Source organism: Solanum pennellii, chromosome 5 (genome assembly GCF_001406875.1).
Source record: "Solanum pennellii chromosome 5, SPENNV200".
Lineage (NCBI taxonomy): Eukaryota > Viridiplantae > Streptophyta > Magnoliopsida > Solanales > Solanaceae > Solanum > Solanum pennellii.
Genome location: NC_028641.1, coordinates 71,149,751 through 71,174,341, shown reverse-complemented (window position 1 = coordinate 71,174,341; position 24,591 = coordinate 71,149,751). Strand labels below are relative to the sequence as shown.

Genomic DNA, 24,591 nt, shown 5'->3' with positions numbered 1-24,591 from the left:
CAAGAAACAACTAACTATTGTAATCAAGAATATTCAAAGAAAAATCTATTTTTCTCAAGAAAGAACAAACTTATATCAACAATAAGGAGCTTGATTGAGTTTGAAGTTGTCATTTGAGTTTAGTGTCTTGTGTCAAAACATTGTAAGGTCTATTACTATCCTATAAAGGAACATAGCTCATTTCACTTATAATCTTTGTGAAGTCAAGTTCATGGCTAGAGTTAGTCGCGGTGTGTTTGGTTGAAACTGCTCTCTATAGGTATACAAGAGTTTGTCTCTCAATACTTACATCAATGACCTGCATTCATGAATTATAGACCTATAAGATTCGTAGTCGTTGTTAATAAAATTTATTATCTTGATTGAGTCTGTGGAGATGTCCAAAGGTATCAAGTTGTTATCCTTTGCAATCTTAAGCCCTTGCATAAGAGCTAATATTGAGTTTGTAATGGCCAAGTAATGAAGGTTCCCACTTTAGGTTAATAGATATGCTTTATACAAACTTCTTTCTTAGCAATTAACAAGGCATATTCAGTAGCTTTTGTGATGGTATCATAAGTACTGAAATGGTGCCTTCTTATTAAGAGAGTTATTTCTAGCTAACCAAATATGTCATAAGCAAAATGGAATTAGTTCTTTCCATGACAAGAAGTTATTAAGGGACTGTTCTTACTTAAATTCCAGGTGTTGCATCATTTATCAGTAAAAAAAATTATATTGTTGAGCTATCTATTTGGATTTCAAGAGAAGTAGTAATATCATTATAATTTTGATGACAAAATTCAAAACAAGAATTATTGCAATTATTCATTTCTGTTGTGAAAAACTGCAACAAGCTCAAGAACTTCCATTATCCTTGCCAAGGAATAGGACAGAACATTGTTTCAATGTCTCCTCCGGGCTAGTAACTGGAAAAAAAGAAAAGGAAACAATTAACAGGTTAAATGTGATTCCTCAAGTAATTACGCAAGAGAATAACTATATTCAAACATCAAAAGAATGAGGTTTTAGGCGGACCTGTGTGACCCACGGTTCTCTCAGACTCGTAGATCTCATGGTCATTTCCTCCCTGTTCAAGTAAAAAACACGACTCTTATATCAGCCTGGACATGAAAAGAAAGCTTCAAGCACGTCAATAACTAAAGATTACCTTGTATGTTTTGTCTCCAAAAAAGTGAATTTCATTAAATTCTTCAAGGTATCTCAAACAATAAGTCTTGTCCCAGCCTTGGGGGAAAACCTGTCATGACCAACATCCCCAAATCATATGTCAATAATATACTTAAAACGTTCAGCGGTCAATGTGCACAGAAAAGGCTTAAAGATGCTCACATCGAAACTAATTTGGCCTCCAATGGAGAAGGTGAGATTAAAATGTGTAAACTTTTCTCTAAGCACTGATACCATTGTTTCGCGTATCTTCTGTACCTGATTATAGTTTCAATTGTCTTTAAATCACAGAGAAAAAGAATCTGTAGGAGGTATGTTACTGCAAAAGATATATGCAATACTAGAGCAGTTATCTATACCTTGTCATACTTTTCAAATTCATCTCTTTCTTCTTGACTACAGTTTCTCCCAATAGGCGACACATTTAGCATGCCACTTCTGAACTCAATGAATGTTCCTCTGCAAAGAAGAATGATTAAGAAGTTTTGCCACAACGAAGCAGATAATTCAACCTTTGATCTATGTTTGCTTGGATCCTTCAAAATGTTGTCGGGTGTGTGTCATTTTGGAGGATCCAAGCAACAGACTTTGATATGCTCACCTCTTTATTGGAATATCCAAGTCAGCAATGTAATGGAGGGTAAAGTTAATAAATTCCTGCATATCATTTGCATCCCATCAAAATATTTCTTGGCCATCTACATATAAACTCATTTCTATTTCAATTAGGTGAACCTAAGCAATAAACATAAATTCTCACCCAATTATACGCAACAAACATATACAATTAACTCTTCATGGAATGTGTAATAACTTGGTTTTCAGATTTTTGTTAACTATTATAAAACTGCTTCGAAAACTTACGAAATACCACGTCAGAGCAGTTTTCAATGAAGTACAAATTACATAGTAATTTAACACTACAACGGAATTATTTTTCTTAAGCTAAACAACAAATATTTAGAAGGATCACTAAGCCTCTAACGAACTATACTTGGTTGGGTAGGCTTCCCCTCTTTGCACTATAACAAAAATAAAACATTTTCTCGTTAAATAAGAAAAACGTATTGACTAACCTTGAGCTTCTCGTCTCCAAGATATGACTTTAAGCTCTGCACGCACACCAAGAGTCATGTCATTTCAAAACAAATCACCCTGCTAATGAATAACTAAGGAGAACGAGAGAAGCGATGCTCATTGAAGATGGGTAGAAAGAATGTTCGGTAGTTCAAATTTTCATGAGACTTTATTTAGTTTTAACTTGGTACAAAATGCTTAAGTGGTGGCAACAAGGATGTTGTTTCGAGTTGATAAAGACAATACCCAAAGATTTTTGTTTTGTCACATAATGAATATGCACTCACAAGTAATTTTATACAGATACAATATCAAATTCTAGTCATTAAAATTACCTGTTTCCCAATAAGTTTGCCATCTTTATGTGCTACAAGGCCATTTTCAGAGAAAACATAATCGTAGTCATTTGTAACTGCATCACAAATATTAGAAAGATCAAAGTGTCATCATTCTCAAGAAATTCTTTTAGATAGGTCAGTTAATAGCCACGTATTGGGAACCAAGGGACATGCATGACCTCAAAAATTGTTTAGCACTAGAGTTGGGCAGAAAAAGGTACATTTCAACAACTAACATGGAGCTATAACCATAAGACTATGCATGCCTTTCTAGTGGAAAGGTCCTTTCATATTTCAAATCAAAACACAGTTCAGTGCTCTTGGCTGCCAGTGAACTCATAGTCCTACACTTCTACTCTTGCCTAATACTGCGAGGAATTTCAGATACTGAGCTACAAACATGAGCTCTAATAAGTTGATGTAGCACAGCTTTCATCATCCCAACTCCAACTTTAGTATATGCTACTTAAGCTAACCTGTATTGCCAAGCTGTTCTGATATCTTTACAAGGTCAGAACCTCCAACAACTCCAACAGTAACAACCTTCAAGTCGACAAAATTGTTAAACCAAAGAATCCTTGAGAGGAAAAATAATATATATGTGGAAAAAAGAAATAAAGAAAAATATGGCAAAAGAATCATCTACCTTTCTAAGTTCCTGCATGAATTTCAACATTTGTGGAGTAGATTCCTGAAATTTTTATGCAAATTTTCCAAAGAAGAATATCAATATCGTTATGGGGGTGATTAGATGTCACTAATGGTAAATTTACTATAAAATTAAAGGAAGAAATAAGAATCAGAACAATAAAAATCATAACAATATTTTGAAAATACACTGAATCATTCAACAGCGCCTCAATCTCAAACAGGTTGGATTCAACTACTAAATGTACAAATCATCTACACCATTCTGCTCTATTCAAGCCCATCAAGGATGCAATTGTCCATAGTCAAATTAATCTACAATAAAGGTGTTCTCATTATGATCTGATTTTTCTCGTGTTCCTTATCTAAAAAAAATTGAATTTTTTTTTTAGAAAAACAAGTTCCTTAAAAATGAGGAAAATGAATAGCCTAATAGAAGTAGGTAAAACACGTCCTAGAATTAGCATTCCACATTGAATTTTCCCTCCTACACACTAAATCATCATCCCACCTCTGTACCCCTATCCCGACCCCACCACCCCCATCCTCATATTGCTTCGATTATATACAAATACTTTTAGAATAAAATTTCTTTACTTGCATACCCAACACACCCCTAGTAACAGAAACAAGGGGAACAATCAAACTAAAACAGCAAATACAAGCAGGAGCAATCATACTATACCTTTCTGGGTGCGGTAAGAGTCCCATCAACATCAAACAGAGCAATTAAACTAGCTTTCCTTGCAGCCATTTTTGATCTTTCTATACTTTTCCCCAACTCTTCACAGCATTTAACAGCTAAACATTCAACCTTATCAAGCTACACTTGATAAAACCAAAATAAAATTCAATACAAAAGTTCACAAAACTGAATGAAACAAATCAAATTATAGAATCGCAATATATAGCTGTACTACTTTGTAGAACACAATGGGCGGTGGCACTTTGCGTACTGACTAGAAAGAAGTATTCAACAAGATGACAAAATGAAGCAAAATCAATTACAGAAAATGCAAAATTTACACCGATTGAAGAAGAAGAGACGTGCAAGTGAGCAATTTTCCACCGCTTTATTGTGCATTTATTGGCTTACCTCAGCAAAAATTGGCTCGGAGAATCAGACACAGATCTGAGATCAAATTGCTTTTGAGTAATTTATAGTGTGGATATTGGCATACCAGTTGAGGTGTTTTTGCTCAAAGAGAGTACTATGTTTCTTTTTTTAATCTATATGTCCCAATATCTGTTATGTGGTTTCTTTCAACTAATACTCAATTATATTGTGTCAACTCATTCATTTTTGTCATAATGATGCTAAAATCTTATAAATGTTGGAGTAGTAAGTGCTCTATATTCTTAATCAGATGTTTCAGATTCAAGAATCTGTTTGGAAAATCATTTTGGTAATTGAATTTGGTATAATTAGGTGTAGTTACATTGTTTGGTCTGTTTGGTTGATCATGTAATTACTTGGTTTGAGTGTAATTGACAAGGGTAAATACACTCTAATTTTCAGATGTGTGATTGTTGGTAATTACTACCTTAGTAATTACACAAATTTCAATTACTAGGTGTCTTTCCAAACAGACACTAAATCTTTTTGGGTACAAAATTGTCTTTGAAAGTGTGTACTTTACATATAATGTGGGGCTTTTCGATGTGAATTTAGATTTAGTCAGGCTCAAATATGGAAGCGGACACTGGATTGGAGATAAAAAAATAAAAAAATTGGCATTTATTCTTGGTTAATGAATACAGTTCACTTTACTTATCCGTTATTTTAAAAATAGATTTTTCTTTTTTATTGTCATTTTTAACATATTAAGAAAAGATAAATATTTTCTTCTATATTTTATCCTTTATCATTAGTTATTTATTTCTAAAATTACTTTTCAAGATCTAATACAAAGTATTAAGTACTAATTAATAGGAATAATCTAGTAAGATACTATGTTGATTATCATTTTTCAATGTGAGTGTCAATTCTAAATTTGACAAGTAAAAGTGAACAAAGAGAGTAATAAATATTATATGATTTAATTTAACTAATTTACTTTTTTTTTATAGTTTGTCTCCAAAAAGTCCGTGTTTTTTTATGTTTTCTAATTATAATATTCTACATGGTAAATTTAAAACCACAAGATTCAAAAGACTATATACATCTTTTATTTGAGATCATAAAATTCAAATGACTTGTTTTATTTCTTAAACTTCATGTCTAGTCAAACTTGAAATAAGGATGGAGGGAGTATATTTTTATTATATGTTCAATTATTACTCTCTCTGTCCCTTTTTACTTTGTCCAATCTTAATTTTTTACTTGTCCATTTTACTCGTCATTTTTTAAAAATTAAGAAAATACAATATTTTTTTTAACTATTATGCCCTCAATTTATTTAGAGAGTTTTTTAAAAAGGTAGAACCTCTATAATGAGTAAATTTATCTAGGAATTCTATTAATTAATAGGGGTAAAATGGTAAACTCACTATGTCAATTATTATTTTCTTAATAAGTGTGTCAAGTCAAATATTAGGGATGACAATGGCTCGAGGCGGTTTTAAAGCTATGTGGGGTGGGGCGGAGCGAATTGCAGGTATATGTGATTTTATGTGGGTTCAAACTTAACTTTAAATTCTTACATGTTACAAGAGTAATAGAACATTATTTATCAAGATAGTTCTTTTAACATAAAAGGGTAAAAAATAACCTTAAATTATCCGAAATAGCTTATATTTACGCTTAAACTATTTCGGCTCAAAATTACCATTCCCATCAAACTATTGGGTCAAACGTGCTCTTCTTATTAATGAAAGTTGTTAAATGTCATGTGGATGTCACATTTGCACACCAATAGGGTTCCACATAGACTAAAAGGAAAGGATAAAAAATACCCTTAAACTATCCGAAATAGCTCATATTTATCCTTAAACTATATTCGGCTCAAACTACCCTTTTCAACAAATTATTGGGTCAAAATTATCCTTCTTATTAACGGGAGTTGTTAAATGTCATGTGGATGCCACGTGGCACGCCAATAGGGTTCCACTATCACATAGACTAAATCCCTAAATCTTAATTACTCTTTTTTCCACTCATTTTCATTATTTTTCAGAAACGATTTCACTCCTTCTCCCTCATTTCGCGGCTAGGATTTCACAGTTTTCTTCGTCGATGGGTTTCAAAGTGGATATTTGTGGTTGTAGGTTAGTAAATCTTTTTTTTAAAAAATTATCATCAAACATAAAGGAAAATAATAAGATTTTGACAATCTACTTATTTTTCTACTTTATTTGATACATTTCTGTAGTTTGATCAAAATAAAATATGTTACATACATTATACAGACTAGGCTAGGCTAGGTATGAGATTGAGGCACATCAATTTTTGGTCATATACTTGTCAAAGCTACATGAACTATATATCTTTTTATATCCTAATGTTCAACCAGCATTCTTTGCTGTTGTTGTTGTAAATAGTAACAGTGCAAAAACACTGATGTTTTGGATTGAGAAGGTTCCGAGGGAAATCAAATACAACTTCAAGTTTTGAACCAAATGTCATACTTAAACATGTCTAAGATATAGTTGAACAGAAAGCCATATGGATCCTTCTACGCACATAAAGCAAAAATTCCTAACTTATCCATCATTGCTTTAGTATTAATTCGCTAAACAAATACACAAAGCTGATGATAATAAGCTCTCAAAAACTAAATTTAACTGGATCCAACGAACATACATCCACAATTTCCTTAACCGATGTAAAATTCAACAGAAAATTAAGAATCCCAAAAGGTTAGAAGCTGAATTCCGATTATAATGAGTTAGGTTTCACAGATATGTTCGCTAATCACATAAATTAGGACGCTATCTCAATTCAAGCAAACTTCTCGAAACTGAATGCTTAATCCCAACAAAATCAAAACCAAATCTGGATGTGACATTACTATAAGCTGATTTATTTAAATGCGATACATCGAACTTACTATTCTGCAATCGACGGGCGATGAAATTCGCCGGTGACGGCCCGGCAAGAAATCACCGGATTCTGAATCTGAATCTCAATCTCAATCTTCGAGGGAGAATTAAAAGATGTTTGAGAATGAAGAGAAATTGTTTGCTTTGCTTGTTTTAATTATCTTTTCATTTATTTCACTTAATAATTTATCCTTATACTAGATATATGAGCCCGCGTATTACTCTCTTTTGTATTATTTTACCTGGTATTTTTTGAATTTTGACATTCAAATAAATTTATTTTTATCATAATTTTTTTATATATATTTTTTAAATATTTTAAATTATCAATTATTAGGATTTATAGTCTTTTATTATAGTTTAAATATATAAATTTTATTTCAAAAATATTGAAGATTTCATAAGCTAATTTTCTGTTAAATTTAAACTGTTTGACTCTCATAAAATAAAAATTGTCACATAAATTGGGATAGAGAATTATTGATTTTGTCCTAATTTATGTGCTACGAATAAAACTTAGAGACCGACCCAGATTTTTCATTTTTTTTAAAAAAGTATTTGAAATTGTTAATTGTTGTCACTTAGTATTTGTATATATAGCTAGAAAATTAAGTAATAACGCATAAAATTTACCAACACCGAGTGTTTACACCAATCCAATACATGCATGTCATGCATTGAAACTTATTGTTCATTTTACTTCATTAAATCACATAATAATAAAAATTGTATTGACTTGGTGTAAACACTCAGTGTGAGTAATTTTTTTCTAGTAATAGTGTGTGATAACAAAACTGATTGACAACTCAATCATAAGGAAGAGAAAGAAAATTTAGAACCTCAATATTGTAATACTGGCTCCGTCTTTAATTTTTGGGACCATTAAGGTGTTTGAGAAAGAATACAACAAAAAAGAAACTCTGTAAGTTTCCAAGTTTTTGAGCTTATGCGCATATTTTTCCTCAAGATGCTTAAAGGACAAGCGGAGTGGCCAATCAAATGATGTTTTAATAATCAATATTTGAATCACTAGTAAATAATAAATATTTAAACACCTCTTGCATTATAATTGAGAAATTGTCACTTTTAGTACTCTTTACATCTCCTCTTAGTTAGTGATTTTTTATTTTAAGTCAAATAATAAAAAACTTAATTAACATTTTATAATACATTTTTAATCATATTAATATATAAAAATTGCAATTTATAGTAGTATTTTTCATATAATGTATTTGCTGTTAAACCTAATTTATCCTATATGTAATAACTTTTTTCAGAACTCTCTCTACCAATGATAATTAAAGGGCATATGTTTACCATGTCTCATAATTCTTTAAATTTAGCTTAAGGTACTCTAATTCAAATCAGCATAGAAAATGAATATTCAATAATTTTAAAACGTTGGCTAAAGATTAATAGCGATATGGCTATTTACCAATTTCATCCAAAAATATTTGGGCTAAATCTATGTTAATTGGATTCATAATGTGAAATGGGCGAAATGGCTTTCTCCAATGAAAAATATAACATACTTATACTTTCTAGAGAGAAGTATTGAAAAGACATGTGAACTAGACGTGTGCATTATTAGTTGTCAACCCTATAAACATTCTTCTATTTGACTAACTAAACTAAGATACACTCCCGATCTATTACATGACGTAACAAGTGGTCTTAAACTCTCGTAGGAGCATGAGATTCTTAGTAAAAAGCCAAGAGAAGTGCTAAAAACACCTCTAAACTTGGCGAACCATGCTATCTATGTATGTTCCTTGTAAATAGAATTAGTAATGAAGGTAACTCATACAACTGTGGGACTCCGAATATCGTTGTGGAGAATTTCGGCAACAGTATAGCAATGGAAAATGAATAACATGACATACCGTCCATCCAATTTGTTTGTTGGATGGACAAGATTATGAAGTGCTGCTGTGTTTTAAGTAGCCTATGGAAAAACTGTGAAAGAGTCGTTACATAATGCGATAAGATTCAGATATATTCTGAAATTTCTGGCAGGATCTCAGCTAGCAACATGACGAGGACTTGAAGACAAGGTCATTCTTCCTGCTGAACTACAGATCCTTCTTTCTCATTTTTCTACATTTGCAGGAAGAAAAAGGTCATATATCAGAAAGCAACTAACAATTTAATTAATGAACCATATGATACGTAATATTCAGATTCAGCAAAGATGATCTAGGAGAAATGGTGCACTGTCATCATTCAATAGGCCAAAGGCAGAATATGTACAGAAATCACACAATGGGCAGGGAGCATATGTGATGCATAGCCAGGTGCCTGAAACTAGGAGGACGTGTTTCGAATTGCATACCAATTAGTAAATATAGCACAAAACATGAAGGATGGTCTAGCTGCTTACTTGACTCATTACACACATCAGCCGTAAAGCAGTTGCACATACACAATGAGTGAAGTAGTAAACTTAGAAGTTAGAACTAAACAACTCTTCAAATATGTTCTCAATCAGAACCCCCCATGCTCAAACACATCTTTGAGTTGCTAAAGCCTTATACTACTAATGCAAAAAAAAAAAAAGAGATACATCAACCAACATAAAAACATCAGTTTTTGTGCAGCAGTACTTGGTAGTTTGATAACTAAAATTATTATACCCAATTGGAGAGACTCCAAGAAAACCAAAATAACCATTCACCTATGTTAATTGGACTCTTTAAAAATGTCGACAGTTGCATGTCAGATCCTACAAAAGCAGAGAATTATTGAAGAATCCAATATAGGTGCAGCAACATTTTTTGAGTGTCCAAGCAACATAGCCATCCACCTTGCATGTTATATGAACTCTGAAAAAGGCCAGCAAAGAGTTCCGCTGATCAATGATCTCTGGCAGCAGAAAAGTTCCCTTTTTTTTATCATTCTTTTCCACTTTGGAAAAGTCAATCATTTACAGTCTGTTTCAAAGAGAGCAGAGAAGGGTGGGAGATAGGAGTACAAGTGAAAGGATCTGCTAGATACCTATCCAAGTCCGCTCTTTTAGCCCCTTTAAGGACTAAATGGACAAAATATCTCTCTTTAACCCTTTGACTTATTCCAAATAATGGGAGGGAGGGACATAAACTAATGAATTTCTCCCTCCTTGACCCTTCTCCTACACTTAAGTAACTAAACACCTCATTAAAAGTCCACATACAGCAGTTTGACGATTAAAAATACACAATGACTGGAATTTCTTCGTATTAATTTTGATAAAAGTCACCAACTGACTGATGTTTATCTCAAATAATTCTACCACGGTTACAGGTTAACATAAACTAAATATTAAATTAGAACTTGTTGTGTAAGCACACAAAAATATTATGGATAAGATTTAGAGGAAAGGAACAGCCTCTTCCAACGCCTAAATGACAGATGGAACTTCGGTCCTACTTGACTGTCTGGCACACTGAACAGCATGGTTTTTAATAGAGGCCAGTAGCCAGCAGAACATGAAGTACTTACTATTCTAGAGCTGAACAATCCTCATTGATGTATTGCGTCAATACAAAGGGGCAAATATACAAAAAGCAATAGGCTTACAGGAAAAAGAAAATGATAGTTAATCTTTCAAATTAGCACTAGAAGACATTCTTCATGATAGTTATCTAGTTTTCTATCTAAAAGATAGTATTAGTTTTTTTTCCACCTCTAATGATTTTGGGTTTAATGAATTATGTGATGATATTTATTATGATTAAATTTATTTTAAAACGCTCACGAAAAATTGTAGAGGTTAATAATAGTATTTCTACTAGTTGCTGATGATGTAATTAATCACTTTTTAGTATAAAAATAGAGGTGAATTTCAAGACACAAGCTTGTTGTAAGCCACCTTCAATTTCTGTTAGGTTCTCACTTCTCAGCATCAAATAAGACCTATAACCCATTCACAGCACACAAACTTAACTGTCTGCTTTCATTTTCAGTTCCTTTTTTTTTTCGCGTTTCATGATCTTACAACCTTACCTGCAACGCCCCACCACCCAGCTCCGACTGGTCAACCCCGTCTCAGGGGAGAATACCATAGTTATCGATGTTCTATGAGTCAAGACAGAACACGAGTAACATTCAATTCAAAAAGGATTTCACAGTATAATGACTTGTGTATACTAATAAACCACGAGAAAGACTCATATACTGTATAATTAAGCCGAGTCTCCACATCCTTTTTCATTTTTCTTTCTGTTAACTTTTTCCATGACAAGTATTACCTTAGTGTAGATATTTTGCATGGCATCATGTACCCATCCAACTAGTTGTTTCTGAGATAACTATACCAATGGAGTCTCGGTGATTGGTGGAGAAATCTGAAGCCCCAGTCTTGATGTCCATCCTTTCCGCTGCCTATAGGCCTCAACTGCTTGCAATCGAAGTCTTTCTTTTGAAGCATCATGTGCATTATTCTTGAATGCCTTCATAATGAAAACACAAGTATGTTTTACCATATGAATATCAGTGTATACAAGGTCAATATCATAAGCATAGGCAAAGTTCATGTCAATGCGAGTGTGTATAAATACAGTATACAACTATCTAGATGTACCTTTGGAACTGCAAGCTTAGGTGGAGCTTCAACGACTTCACCAAATTTTATTTCTTCACGGCCAGGAAAATCCATGTGTTCATCAGTATTGGCCTTTTTATGTTTCTTCTTCATTTCTGCCAAACGCCTGCATACATCCAAATTAAAACCATGCGGTAACAACCTATAGACTATGCAATGCCTGAAACCAGTTCCCCACCCCTCAGAACCAAAAAACACTTGGGAAAAAAAGAAAAAAAAGAGAAATGAAACATGTCAAAATGAGTATCGTATGTGAAATCCTTATTACATTTGCTTCAGTAAAGAAAGGTTAATTTGGGTGAATCCTTTTTCATTTGCTTACAACAGAAGTTGCTTGATTACCCAGATTGCTTATAAAATATGATATTGTAAGGAATACAGTGCGCACATACACATAGACGGTAGAACTAGAACAATGTTCAACTACTTGTTGCGTCAAGGAGTAGAAAGTTACCTGGAAAAAAAATACCTCAGCTGCTTCTTAGTAATAGGAGAAACAAGCAAATAATCTATAAACTAGAGAAAACAGGTAATGGTGTTCAAAGGTTAGTCGTTAAATTAACACTGAATTTGATTTGAGTCAAAGTTGTCGTAGAATAACCCCAAGCCTCAGCAAATCAACCCCCTTACTACCCAATGATCTTAGTCACTTGTTGATAGGATATGTTATTAGTTAATGGCTTCTGGTCCAGGAAAACTCCTAAGAACTTCAAGCTCCATAACTGTGACGTGGCGGATTTGACTCCCTTGAATAGCCGGAATTAAATCATTAAAATGCATAACCCTTTCCCTCAATAGAGTTGGTTTAGTTGTTCTCCTAAACAAGATATGTGGCATAAGCATTTAAGATTGACATAAAACAATGGCTCTGCCTCTACTTCAACTCTCACCTCTTATATTATAGAAAAGTACTTTTCAAGTAAATGTTACTACCATCTCTAATCCAGGAAAGTAAAAGAACAATTTTTTGCTGAGACATCAGTTCTTACTGTTTCTTTCGCTCCTTTCTCTTTGAACTAGTAATGCCCAGTTCAGTTGTATCAAACCGAAGGTCCTTCACTTCCTTCCTTTTTCTCTTTTTATTTCTCTTCTGATGTGCATTACTTTCTTCAGCTCCAACACCACTCAAACTGCTTTTGTCATCTTTCCGTTTGTTACCCGCAGTTTTAGCTTGAATTTGATCGTCTGAATGTATCCTCTGTTCAGGGACACATATAAGTCCAAAGTTTGAACACCTAATATAATACACAGAATGCATTCACATAGAAAGGAGAAAACACAAAAAGCCATTGGAGGTCATAGTAGAACAAACAGAAGGGAAAGAGAGAACTCGAGTTCCTTTACTTAATGATTCACAACAATATGTAAGTTACTCTAGACAAGAGAGAGCGGAAGTATACGAATATTAACAATAATTGGAACAACAAATAGTGAAAAGATCACTGGCATTGAAAAATGTGCAACAATAGCATACAGAAGCATTGACATTTGTTTTGGTCAAAATGGAGACTAACAGAAAATTCTTGAGACACTTCAAGTGAACTTTTATTTATCTATTGACAAGTTCAAAGTCGAAATTGAATTTATTTTGATTAACTTAACTATTCCATATATGTAACAGGGAACCCCATACACCACCCCATCCCACCCCCACCCCCCAAACAAGATGTATTGAAAAGTAGGCGCTTGCATAAATATGATTCTCAAGAGAGAGCATCCAATTAATTATTCCAGAGATATATAGAGATTGTATTTTGTTCAGTAAAAAGCTTAGAAAATACGATTATACAGTTATACTCATTGGCACATGTAATAGCTTACATAAAACACTATTTTTCCTGCAGAAAGCAGTGTAATCAAAGGCGAAAGCGCAAAAAAGCTCTAAGGTCTGTGGGGGCTCTAAGCGCAAAGCGCAAATAAAACATGGGCTTTAACCAAAAAAGGAGCAACGGGAGAAAAGAATAAAATATATATGTTTAGTCCAAGTCTAATAATTATAAACATAAAATGACAAATATATGACCAAAGAAATTGAGAAAAATTATGATATAGTGAAATAGCAATTATTTAGCTTCAAATTCTTCATAAGAGGCTCATTGGCAAGGAAATGTTTGCCTTAGAACCTTGATGACGATACTAAAGCGCACATAAAGGGAGGTGAAGCGCTCAACACGTTTTGAGCCTCATTCGGGGCTTAAGCGCACTTAAAGCGCGCCTTTGATAACACTGCAGAAAGGGGCTGCAAAATCCGTCTAACATTCTATAGCTTATAGAAGAAGACAAGTGTTGAGAACAGGTAAATATGAGAGCGACAGAGTCTAACAAAGTTGCTAGGAAACCAAACTACACTTAACTGGGCTTGATTGAATTTGGTGTTTTCAAGCTTGACTGCTTACTTGAGCTAATCATAGATTAATAGACCTATCACGGAACACTTCCGAGCTTATGAAGTGTGTTAATCACAATAAACTACACTTGCTCGAGGGATTGTGAATACATCATATATTCATCTGAAATGGCATTTTTTTCCTGGTATTTGTTAGTATGCATATACCAAAGCTATAACATGAGCACCCCCCCCCCCTTTACTACAGTAAGCTTAGATCCGGCTATAGCCAAACTTTTCTGTTCACCCCAACATTCCCCGCTTGTCTGAGTGTTGCTGAGCAAGAGAACTCAATTACTAAGCTATTAGGCTCTCTTTAAAGAGTTGCTTCTTCTAGCCAAAACCCCTAGTTGCAGCAGTGGCGGAGCCATATGATTCAAGGGGTGTCAATTGATACACTTTTGTTGGAAAACTATACTGTGTAGTTAGGTAAAAAATTCTTTTATATGTATACTGTACATCGGCGCCCTTTGGCTTCTTTACTATAGATTTTGACACTCCTTAGTAAAACTCCTGGCTCCACCACTATCTAGCTGTCTCTGCACCCCTGTCTCATTTATCACTGGGTGGTCGATAAGAATCCTCATAATCATATTACTAGTATTGGACTATTACCTCTCTCCAAACAAAAAAGTTCAAAAAAAGCTTATAATTCATAAATTGGACTATTACTTGTATAAATACCATTATAGCCTTTCTCAGCAAAAGAATGGAATTTATCTTTTATTAACTATAGGTTCCCAAACTCATGCAATTCATGCACTGCCTACAACTAGTAGACTAAATAATTCCAAACTCAGCACTAAAACCAAATTGTACAACCGTACCACAAAAAATATCACTACAAAGATAAGTACTATTGAGAACCAACAACATACCAAGTGAAATCCCACAAAGTGGGGTCTGGAGAGGGTAGACTATACCTTACCTTATAAAGGTAGGGAGGCTATTTCGTAAAGAACGTCCACTCAAGTGAAGCAAATCAATGTAGTAATGGAAAAGGAAAAAACGACAATGAAGAAAACATGACAACTAATTGGAAGCACTGCAGAACATTCATTCATTAAAGGTACCATAACATTAAAAGCACAGTGTGATTACCTAAACATAGTAAACAACATATAGATAGCATATACCAGAAGTCACTAACTACATGAATAAGGCCAAAATAAGAACTACAAGGTCCTAACTTTCGATATGCAATTATACCTTTCCATTAGCACTACCACCACTATCTCCTTTCTTCCTGTCTGCATTATCCGATGAACCTTTCCCATCCCCTAAAACAATAAATAAGAAAACCCACTTTGTAAGAAACATTGAAAACTAAGAAAAACAATTACTTTCCACCAAAATTTCATGTACAAAATCAATTCACAGCGAAGCACATACAAGACGGTGTATGTACCTGAAAAGGCCATAATTTGACGGAGCTTAGAGGGAATGGCATCAATAGAAGAGGTGTTGGGTGGGGGAGGAAGTCTAGTAGTGCCTCCATGAGCTGCCCTGTAATTCTTCTCTCTTCTCTTCTTCCCTTTACCTCCCATTTTTGCTTCTTCTTCTTCTTCTCTGTGTCGACACTGTAATTCGTTAAACCCTAGCACTCTCTTTACAACGTTGAAGCAGGAAGCATTAATTACAATTAAACCCTGGACAGTATGGCAGATAACTTTTTCATCCTTACGAGTCATTTGGTGGTGAGGTATTAATGAGTCAAACTAGCTGGGGTTTATTAAACTTTATTTGAACTTATTTTTAACAAACACATTATTCCTAAATTTAAAGCTAAGTGTCAACACTAGATGGACACAAATTGATCTAGTAAGAAAATCAATTTTGTCATCAATAGGATTAACTAGTGTTAGTACTTATACATAACAAACACATTATTCCTAAATTAAGCTTAATATCAACACTAGATGGACACAAATTGATCTTGAAAGAAAATCAATTTTGTCATCAATAGGATCAACTAGTGTTGGTACTTATGCTTGACAAACACGTTATTCCTAAATTAAAGCTTAGTATCAACACTAGATGAACACAAATTGATCTTGCAAGAAAATAAATTGCCATTAATAGGATCAACTAATGTTGGTACTTATGCAAAACAAACACATCATCACCTAATTTAAAGCAAGTGTCAACCCTCGATGGACACAAGCAAATTATCACAAAATTAAAGTTAAGTATCAATACTAGATGGACACAAACACATTATTAGAAAACAATTGTACTTGAACTATAGAAATTTAGAATCACCAAACCTTATCTCCTACTTTGATGAAAGGAGAATAGTCTTGTATCAACTTTTTTAAATGTTGAGATTCCTCAATTGCCTAGCACGAAAAGAAACAATTTAAAATTTCTTAAGTGGTCATTATAGAGAGATTTCAGTCATTATTAACAATTGACAATTAGTTAACAAGTTTGTGTTGTTTTTTCTTTTTCTTGATAATTCAAAATAGGTTTCTCCTATATTCAATTGATCAATGTTTCTTGGATTTATTTTCATTGTTTTGTTGTTACAGATTTCTTACTTGTGCAAATTTCACCATTTCTCGACAGAAATCCAACCAAAATAAAGAAAGCCGGACCACCAATTCAAAAACCAACCCAAGACTCTTATTATGATGTTTATGGCCAGAATTTTGAATAATCGGAGGCTTTACAATCACAGTATTATCAGAAACATTATGAGGATGCCTCACAGGGACAAATCCATAAGTTCGAAAACTCCAATTCTCAATACTATGCAATTCAGTACTCCCCTCACTAGAAGCAGCAAACCCCACATACATTAACTCTTTTAGATAATCAGACAAATTAATATCAACAATCAAGATTGGTATTTAGTCTTGAAACAAGTCAATGCATAAGTTGGAGTTCTCTTTTTTGTTTGGTGATATTCCTAAACTTTTTCAAATTGTTGATGAGCAAATGGAAAATTTAAAACTTACCAAGATTGCTGCTGCTGCTGTGCCGCCCTCTGCTGCTGCTGAGACGGCGCCGGTCGGAGAACGTGGCGTGGCGTGGCGCCGGCCGGTGATGGGTGGGGGTAGGCGCGGGCGCCGGTCAGGAATGGGTCGAGGATGCTGGGCGTGAGAGAGGAGTGAGAGAAGTGACTTAGGGTTTTAAGGTTATCTCTAGAATAGTAATCTATATTTTTAAAAATATTTACCAAATATTTACTTTGAACTTTATGATTTGAAGTTAATATACCTTTAATTTAAAAAATGGCTCATATATCCCTATTATTATAGAAATGATTCAACATATGCCCTTTTACTTAACAAATTAATATTTAATAAATTTAAATTTTTTTTATCTTTAATTTAAGAAAATGTCATGTGATTTTTAAAATACTCCACCTTCCACCATACCCTTCCAATCCAATTGAAAACAAAAAAAACCCATCCATTCAAATTAACTTCACCCATTTCATTTCATCATTTCCACATCAACAACAATAAAAAAAATTGTTAGGATCTGATGAGCTCTACAATCTTGAGATCGAAAATGTAGAAGATTCACCACTGAAACCAATGGTAATTTGTGAGACAGAAATAAATATGAAAAAGAGGTCTTGAATATTTGAAGGAATAGAAAACAAAAAAATCAAGAATTGCTTTTAAAGGAAATGCGAGAGGAATCTCAACCTTTCAGGTCTATCATATTTTCCAAATAAGACTACTTGAAAGGGCAAAGAAGCATTCACTTCCCGTCAGTTACAAGTTAAAGTAAAGAAGAAGAGAGTGAAACAACTGACAATGAAGGGAAAATGACCCGTGGCTCGATTGCAGATTTGTGATTTGTGCCTAAGTAACTTGTAGTTCATTGTAATGGTTTATGACCACTTTTGATGAATCTTATTAGACCTTATGTAATGGATTTATCAACTTATATATTGTTTAGTAATAAAATGAACATGTTTGAAACATTCAAAAATGAGATAGAATCATCAACGACACGTTGACATTCCACGTCGCAGCTAAAATTATATTTCAAGAATCATTCAAACTGCAAAAATGCTTCTCATTTATCACTAATTTTCATCTCCGAGATGACTTCAAATAAATCTATGGCATCATCTAAGCTATCTACTACTTCAAAGAAGTCTGTGAAAAATGATAATTTTCGTCGTAAGTTAATAATTTTGAGACCGATTGGCTCTAGTTTAGAGCTCACCGGAATTCTCACAAAATTTTTGATTTTTGTTTCATTTGAGCGTGGAAACTGGGAACACCGAAATGAAATGAGTTGAGTTAATTTGATGTTGGAATTCTACCCTCCTGAATTCTTCAAAGGAACACGTACAGACAACGTGTTTCTTGTTTGTTTGAAACTTAACAATAATTAATTCGAACAACACTTTGTATTATTTATAAACTTCAAACAATACAACGATTACAAAGCTCTGTAGCCTAAGAAATTATAAGCTCTAATTTCTTCTACCCAAGACACAAAACTTATCCCTAATTTCGTATCTTCTAATGCTCTACAAGTCTTGCAACTTGTCAAGCTACTCCTACTCACACAACTCAGATTGTAAACAAGACTCTTGAATACAACCTTACAATTTATCACTCAATTCGCAACACTCAAAAGTATTTATCAAAACTCTCTCAACCCTCTTGATTGTGTTTTTAACTTCTCTCTTTGTAAGTGCGCAATTTTCCTGACGCAAATAGCTCCCTATTTACAGATAAGAACTTCAACAACTCCTTGTATAATTCAACTTGTATTTGCCTTCTACAAATCCTTGTATAACTTCTACTTGGACTCCTTTTCTACAAACTACTACATATCAACAAAATCTTTGTTGATTTCAACTTTGACAATGCTTTGTTAATCTCGAAAACCTTGTTGTACTTTAACTTGTATAATCACGATATAAACACAAAGTTTCTTTAAATAAATAAGAAGGCATACGTTCCTTATTTTAATAAGAAAACCAAATTTCCTTAAATAAATAAGAAGCCACACTTTCCTTATTTACATAATAAAACATAATTTCCTTTTCATTGTGGTTTTGTCACAGACATGTATTCCTTATACAATCTCGCATTCGTTGAACTCTCTGGAACATGTTGACTCTATTTGTTCGATACAACTTTGCCAATATTCAAAATAAGATTAACAAATTCCCCCTTTTTGACTTATGACAAATTTATCCTGCTTGCATTGAATAGGTAAGCTTTCATTGAATAGGTAAGTGAACACCAAACTTATACATATCAACTTATGCACGCTGCTTCCCCCTTTTGTCATTGACAAAAAGACTGCATACACATTTAACTATATAGGAAACTGAAAAAAAACAAATAAACAACCATCCAGATAGTAAAATGAGAACAAAAAAAAAACATCTGGTCCAAGTCTGTAAGATAACGACAAGTAAGTATACTATATGCTTTAATCAGCATACAAAATATCAAAACACCAAAAACACATAAAAACCACGAAATTTGTTTAGGAAGGCTGAGAAGGAGCACGCAATGGAGAAATAGCTGAAGAACTTGCTTTAACAAGATCAAGAAGCCCTTTAAGATTGGCAGAATTTGTGGATTGTACAATTTCAAGCGCAGCCACAACCTTAGTTAGTTCACCTTCAATCTTGAATTTTCTTCTTTTAGACGAGCATGCTCAAGCTTATAGATTAAATGCAATTGATCCATAGAAACAGAGTGAGATGCTTTGAGTGCATTAATTTCATCACTTTTACAAACAAGCTGAGCACATAACATCTATATCTGAGCACTTGTTCCCTTCTTAAGATCTGGGAAAACAGTAAGATCAATAGTACCCAAGACATCTTTGGTTGTTTGTTCTTGCCACTTCTTTACTGGTATTTGAAAGTGTTCAAATAACTCACCTAACCAGAACCCATATCCTAAGGAATGTAGCTTAGTATCTTCCATACAAATAAAACTCATGTGAGACAACATCAATGCAGGTAAGTTTATTTGCTGCCTAGAAAGCAGCAGTTCCATTCGGGTGAGATCCATGTAATTAACCTCAGTGCGCTTCTGTCCTCTAGGAAGAATAACTTTGTGTACGACATCAAACAACAACTTATCTAGCGGTAACATAACATTTTTAGTGACTTTAGAGCATTCCTCAGCACAAGGGTCATGTGAAAATTTTCTAATAATCTCAAGAGCATTAGGCAATCCATCCAGTGGAGGCCAACTGAACTTGACATAGCCACCTAGTATTAGGAATTCCTAAAATCTGACTAATGTCATCTGGTGTAATTGTAAAGTTCTTCCCCCTAACCGTTTTAGAGATGGATGAGGGTGAAACAATAGCGTTGATGTAAACCTGACAAGTTTCCATTCGACCCATTCTCCTTCTAGATGTACTTGAAGGAACAAGTTAGTCCAACCTAAGGTATTAAATAGACTAAGTAATTCCCCCATTTCTTCACCCCCAAACCCTGTAAGTAACCTTCCCCTCAACACCTTTCTTTGCATAAAATTCATGACTCTATCAATAGAGATTCCAGGATACTGATCTAAATCAGTAAGACCAATATCTTCCCCCTCATCACCAAACTCCTCCTCCCAATATGAGTCAGATGATACTACCCTTTTTCCCTTCCCTTTTGTTTTGTTAGTTATTTCTACAGATTTCCTCCTAGACTTGTTGGATGGTTTCCTAGGTGATTTTGACACTATTTTCTTATCATTCTTCTAGATTTCTCTAATTTTGATGAATCATCAAGTATAATGATATGAGAGTCAGTGCATGAGGACTTACTTGTTGAGCGACGTGACTTCTTGGTATGTATGAGAATCATTCCCTCCTCTAGAGATCGTTTGACAGATCGAGTAACCCTTACAGGTATTGGAATCGAAGGAGGAAAATGTTCTGCATCTTCATGGACTTCCCTAGATGAATCCACTGTTTTTGTAGACCTTTTGATAAGTCGGGAACGAATTTTCCTAGGGACGAAACAAGTAAGGGGAATGTAATCATTAGACATGGTGATTGGGTATTCCCCCTTACTCGTTGCCATAGAATGTTCATCATCTTCCCCCTGAATAGTATTAACTTCGAATAATGGGTATGAGGTATGAGATATCCCTAGGGTATCTACATATAGTACATCAGATGGGTAGCAATTTAAGGGTGGTTGCTGGTATGAGATGATGGCTAGGGTGCAAGAAGATGAATCCATTATTCCAAAGAAGAAAAGTGTAGTGAGAATGTTTCTTTTACTGGAGAGACTTTTAAAAAGAAGAAGGTTTTCGGTTTTTGTGAGAAGAAGTCGAAGAGTTTTTCTTGGGGCAAAGGAGTGGGATTTGAAGGTTTTTGGCGGCTATTTATTGTAGACTAGGTGTAATGATTTTATTTTGTGTGTAAGAGAGAAGTAATTATGTGTGTGGTATTTGAAGTATATTATCATAAATTATAAAGTAAAATAATGATACTTACTCTTCAGTAACTTACCTGACCATGGATGATAATTTCAATTTTGAATTCTTTTCTTCATATCTGAATGAACGTATATTGTTCTGAAGACTTCATGTTAACTTTATCATTCCTAGTTCCAATCTGTTCCTCTCAAAGTGTTCCCTTGACAGTGCTTTAGTGAATATGTCGGCAATTTGTTGTTCAGTAGCACAAAATTCATAGAGATTTAACCTTTTTCCACATTGTCTCGCAGAAAGTGATGACGAATTTCAATGTGTTTAGTTCTCTTATGTTGTACCAGATTTTTGGCAATGTTGATTGCACTCGTGTTATCACAGAAGATTGGAACTTGTTCAATGTTAAGACCAAAGTCACTGAGTTGTTGTTTAATCCATAGAATTTGAGCACAACATGATGCTACTACTACGTACTTAACTTCGCCGGTGGATAGTGCAACTGAGTTTTGTTTCTTTGATCCCCAAGAGATGAGAGAAGATCCTAAGAGTGAGCCATGCCTGTAGTTCTTTTTCGATCAGCTAAATACCCTGCATCAGCATACCCAACCAATTCAAAGTTACTCCCTTTTGGATACCAAAGTCCTAAATCAGAGGTTCTTCTTAAGTATCTAAGAATTCTTTTGGCTGCTTGGAGATGTGATTCTTTAGGATTAGCTTGAAAATGAGCACATAATCCCACACTAAACACGATATCAGGTCTACTAGCAGTAAGATACAAAAGTGAACCAATTATGCCTCTATACAATTTTTGTTCAACAGCAGAACATGTTCCTTCAAGGTCTAATTTAGTGGCTGTGGCTATTGGAGTATCAATTGGCTTAACATCTTCCATCTTAAACTTTTTGAGTAATTCTTTGACATATTTTTGCTGATGAATACATGTACCTCCAGGTGTTTGCTTTATTTGAAGCCCAAGGAAGTAGTTTAATTCACCATTATACTCATCTCAAACTCATTGCTCATAAGATTTGCAAATTCGTTTGTGAGATCCTTATTTGTTGCTCCAAAAAAAATGTCGTCAACATAGATTTGCACAATCAAATCCTTTTCTTTATATTTAAGAAAAAGTGCATTGTCAATTTTACCTCTTAAATAACCATGGCTTAAAAGAAATTTTGACAATCTATCATTCCATGCCTTTGGAGATTGTTTTAACTCGTACAGAGCCTTGTCAAGTTTATAGACATGATCAGGAAGGTCATTGTTCTCGAAGCCAGGGGGTTGTTTAACAAATACTTCTTCTTATAGTAACCCATTTAGAAAAAACACTTTTGACATCCATCAGGTACAATGTGAACTCCATGTGAGATGCAAATGCTATAAGTAATCTAATTGCTTCTAATCTTGCCACCGGTGCAAAAATTTCATCATAATCTATCTCTCTTCTTGATTATACCCTTGAACAACCAACCTAGTTTTGTTTCTGGTTATGGTACCATGTTCATCTAACTTGTTCCTAAACACCCATTTAGTTCCAATTATAGTTCTGTTTGGGGGCTTAGGTACCAGATGCCATACTTTGCTCCTTTCAAATTGATGTAATTCTTCTTCCGCAGCTATAATCCAATCTGCATCTTGGAGATCTTCCCTTATCTTCTTTGGTTCCACCATGGATAAGAATGCATTATAAGCACAATGTTTTTTCATTCTTGATCTAGTGGTAATTCCAGAAGAAAGGTCAGTGAGCAAATTTTCCAATGGGTGTGATCTTTGGTATTTGTACTCTTTTAGAACCAGATTTGATTTTTCCCTATCTTGCTCTTCATTGGAATCAGATTGATTTTCATCAGTATCAGCTATATCATCAGAACCCTCTCGTGTTTCAAGTATTTCAGTACATTCTCTATTTTCTGTGTCAGAGGAACCTGTTTCTTGTACCTGTTCCCGTTTAGAGGCTGTATGTTTTTCCTCAGATGCTTCACTAACTGGCACATCTTCGTTAGATATTGTGTTGCTTTCATTGAAAATAACATGCACACTCTCTTTTACACACATAGTTCTTTTGTTAAGTACCCTATACACTTTACTATATGTAGAATAACCTAGAAAAATTCCTTTGTCACTCCTAGCATCGAATTTCCCAAGCAGATTTTTCCCATTGTTGTGAATAAAACACTTGCATCCAAACACTCTTAGATGAGAGATGTTGGTCTTACTGCCTTTTAGTAATTCACATGGAGTTTTCTCTGACAAAGGTCTGGACATGCATCTATATATAGTATAACATGCACTGTTTATTGCTTCTGCCCAGAACTGATTGGTGATTTTACTTGCGATCATCATGGTTCTAGCCATTTCTTGAAGGGTTTTGTTCTTTCCTTCTACCACACCGTTTTGCTGGGGGGTTCTGGGGCAGAAAAGTTATGATCAACTCCATGGGAGTCACAATATTGGGCAAACTTTGAATTCACAAATTCAGTTCCATGGTCGGATCTGATTGCCTTTAATTGTTTCCCAGATTTTGTTTGAAGTTTTCTCATCAGTGAACAAAAAGCCTCAAAGGCATCATCTTTTGATGCAAGAAATAGTGTCCAGGTGTACCTAGTATAATCATCAACTAAGAGAAACACATATCTTTCCCCCCTCTACTTTGAAACCTCATTGGTCCACATAAATCCATGTGAATTAGTTCTACGGAACAGGTTGAGCTTATCATCTGTTTGGATTTAAAAGATGATTTTATCTGTTTCCCTAGAGTACACACCTTATCCTCCTTGAATTTTGTTTTAGAAAGTCCTACAACTAAATCCTTGGTGACAAGTTTGTTCAATTGTACTTGACTAGCATGACCCAACCTTTTATGCCATAACAAGGGATCTTTATCCAACACACTTAAACACACCAAATTTTTATCAGAGATAGTTGAGGTATCTATAGTGTAGACATGTTTATCTCTTTTTATGGTTAACATTATTTTTTGTGTGTTTAGGTTGTTTACTTCAACACCAGTGGATCGAAAGATTACCTTGTTTCATT

At 34.1% G+C, this 24,591-nt stretch overlaps 2 protein-coding genes across 8 annotated transcripts; both read right to left on the bottom strand.

Moving 5' to 3' along the window:
- Positions 1–640: 640 nt before the first annotated feature.
- On the bottom strand, positions 641–7,394 carry LOC107018662 (phosphomannomutase-like). Of its 2 annotated transcripts, none has more exons than XM_015219200.2 (12): positions 7,223–7,394; positions 3,919–4,061; positions 3,232–3,276; positions 3,062–3,128; positions 2,583–2,659; positions 2,247–2,282; positions 1,772–1,827; positions 1,530–1,629; positions 1,333–1,428; positions 1,151–1,240; positions 1,018–1,069; positions 641–908 (listed from the first exon to the last, which is right to left on the bottom strand). In XM_015219200.2, the coding sequence occupies exons 2-12, from the start codon at positions 3,985–3,987 to the stop codon at positions 838–840; spliced, it is 759 nt and encodes a 252-aa protein (XP_015074686.1). In that variant the 5' UTR covers positions 3,988–4,061; positions 7,223–7,394; the 3' UTR covers positions 641–837. The 2 variants fall into 2 exon arrangements, with proteins under 2 accessions (XP_015074686.1, XP_015074685.1); XM_015219199.2 differs by having other exon boundaries at positions 650–908; positions 3,919–4,056.
- A 1,525-nt stretch (positions 7,395–8,919) lies between these two features.
- Positions 8,920–17,321, bottom strand: LOC107020944 (pre-mRNA-splicing factor CWC22 homolog). 6 transcript variants are annotated; one of them, XR_003578596.1, is made up of 8 exons: positions 17,140–17,321; positions 16,447–16,518; positions 15,588–15,759; positions 15,389–15,459; positions 12,783–12,991; positions 11,773–11,899; positions 11,441–11,641; positions 8,920–9,311 (listed from the first exon to the last, which is right to left on the bottom strand). XR_003578596.1 is itself a non-coding variant. In XM_027917238.1 (7 exons), the coding sequence occupies exons 3-7, from the start codon at positions 15,724–15,726 to the stop codon at positions 11,501–11,503; spliced, it is 687 nt and encodes a 228-aa protein (XP_027773039.1). In that variant the 5' UTR covers positions 15,727–15,748; positions 16,447–16,518; positions 17,140–17,321; the 3' UTR covers positions 11,441–11,500. The 6 variants fall into 6 exon arrangements, 1 of the variants encoding a protein (XP_027773039.1); XR_003578598.1 differs by having other exon boundaries at positions 15,588–15,745; XR_003578595.1 differs by having other exon boundaries at positions 15,588–15,748; positions 17,140–17,320.
- Between the last annotated feature and the right edge of the window lie 7,270 nt (positions 17,322–24,591).

Coding starts and splice junctions, on each gene's coding strand:
- LOC107018662 (XM_015219200.2), bottom strand. CDS start 3,987: ATGGCTGCAAGGAAAGCTAGTTTAATTGCTCTGTTTGATGTTGATGGG. Junction 1,429..1,529: donor AATTTGAAAAGTATGACAAG/GTATAGATAACT, acceptor AACTATAATCAG/GTACAGAAGATACGCGAAAC. Junction 909..1,017: donor GAGAACCGTGGGTCACACAG/GTCCGCCTAAAA, acceptor CTTTTTTTCCAG/TTACTAGCCCGGAGGAGACA.
- LOC107020944 (XM_027917238.1), bottom strand. CDS start 15,726: ATGGGAGGTAAAGGGAAGAAGAGAAGAGAGAAGAATTACAGGGCAGCT. Junction 11,900..12,782: donor AGAAAGGAGCGAAAGAAACA/GTAAGAACTGAT, acceptor GGATGTATGCAG/GCGTTTGGCAGAAATGAAGA. Junction 11,642..11,772: donor CTAAGCTTGCAGTTCCAAAG/GTACATCTAGAT, acceptor TTCATTATGAAG/GCATTCAAGAATAATGCACA.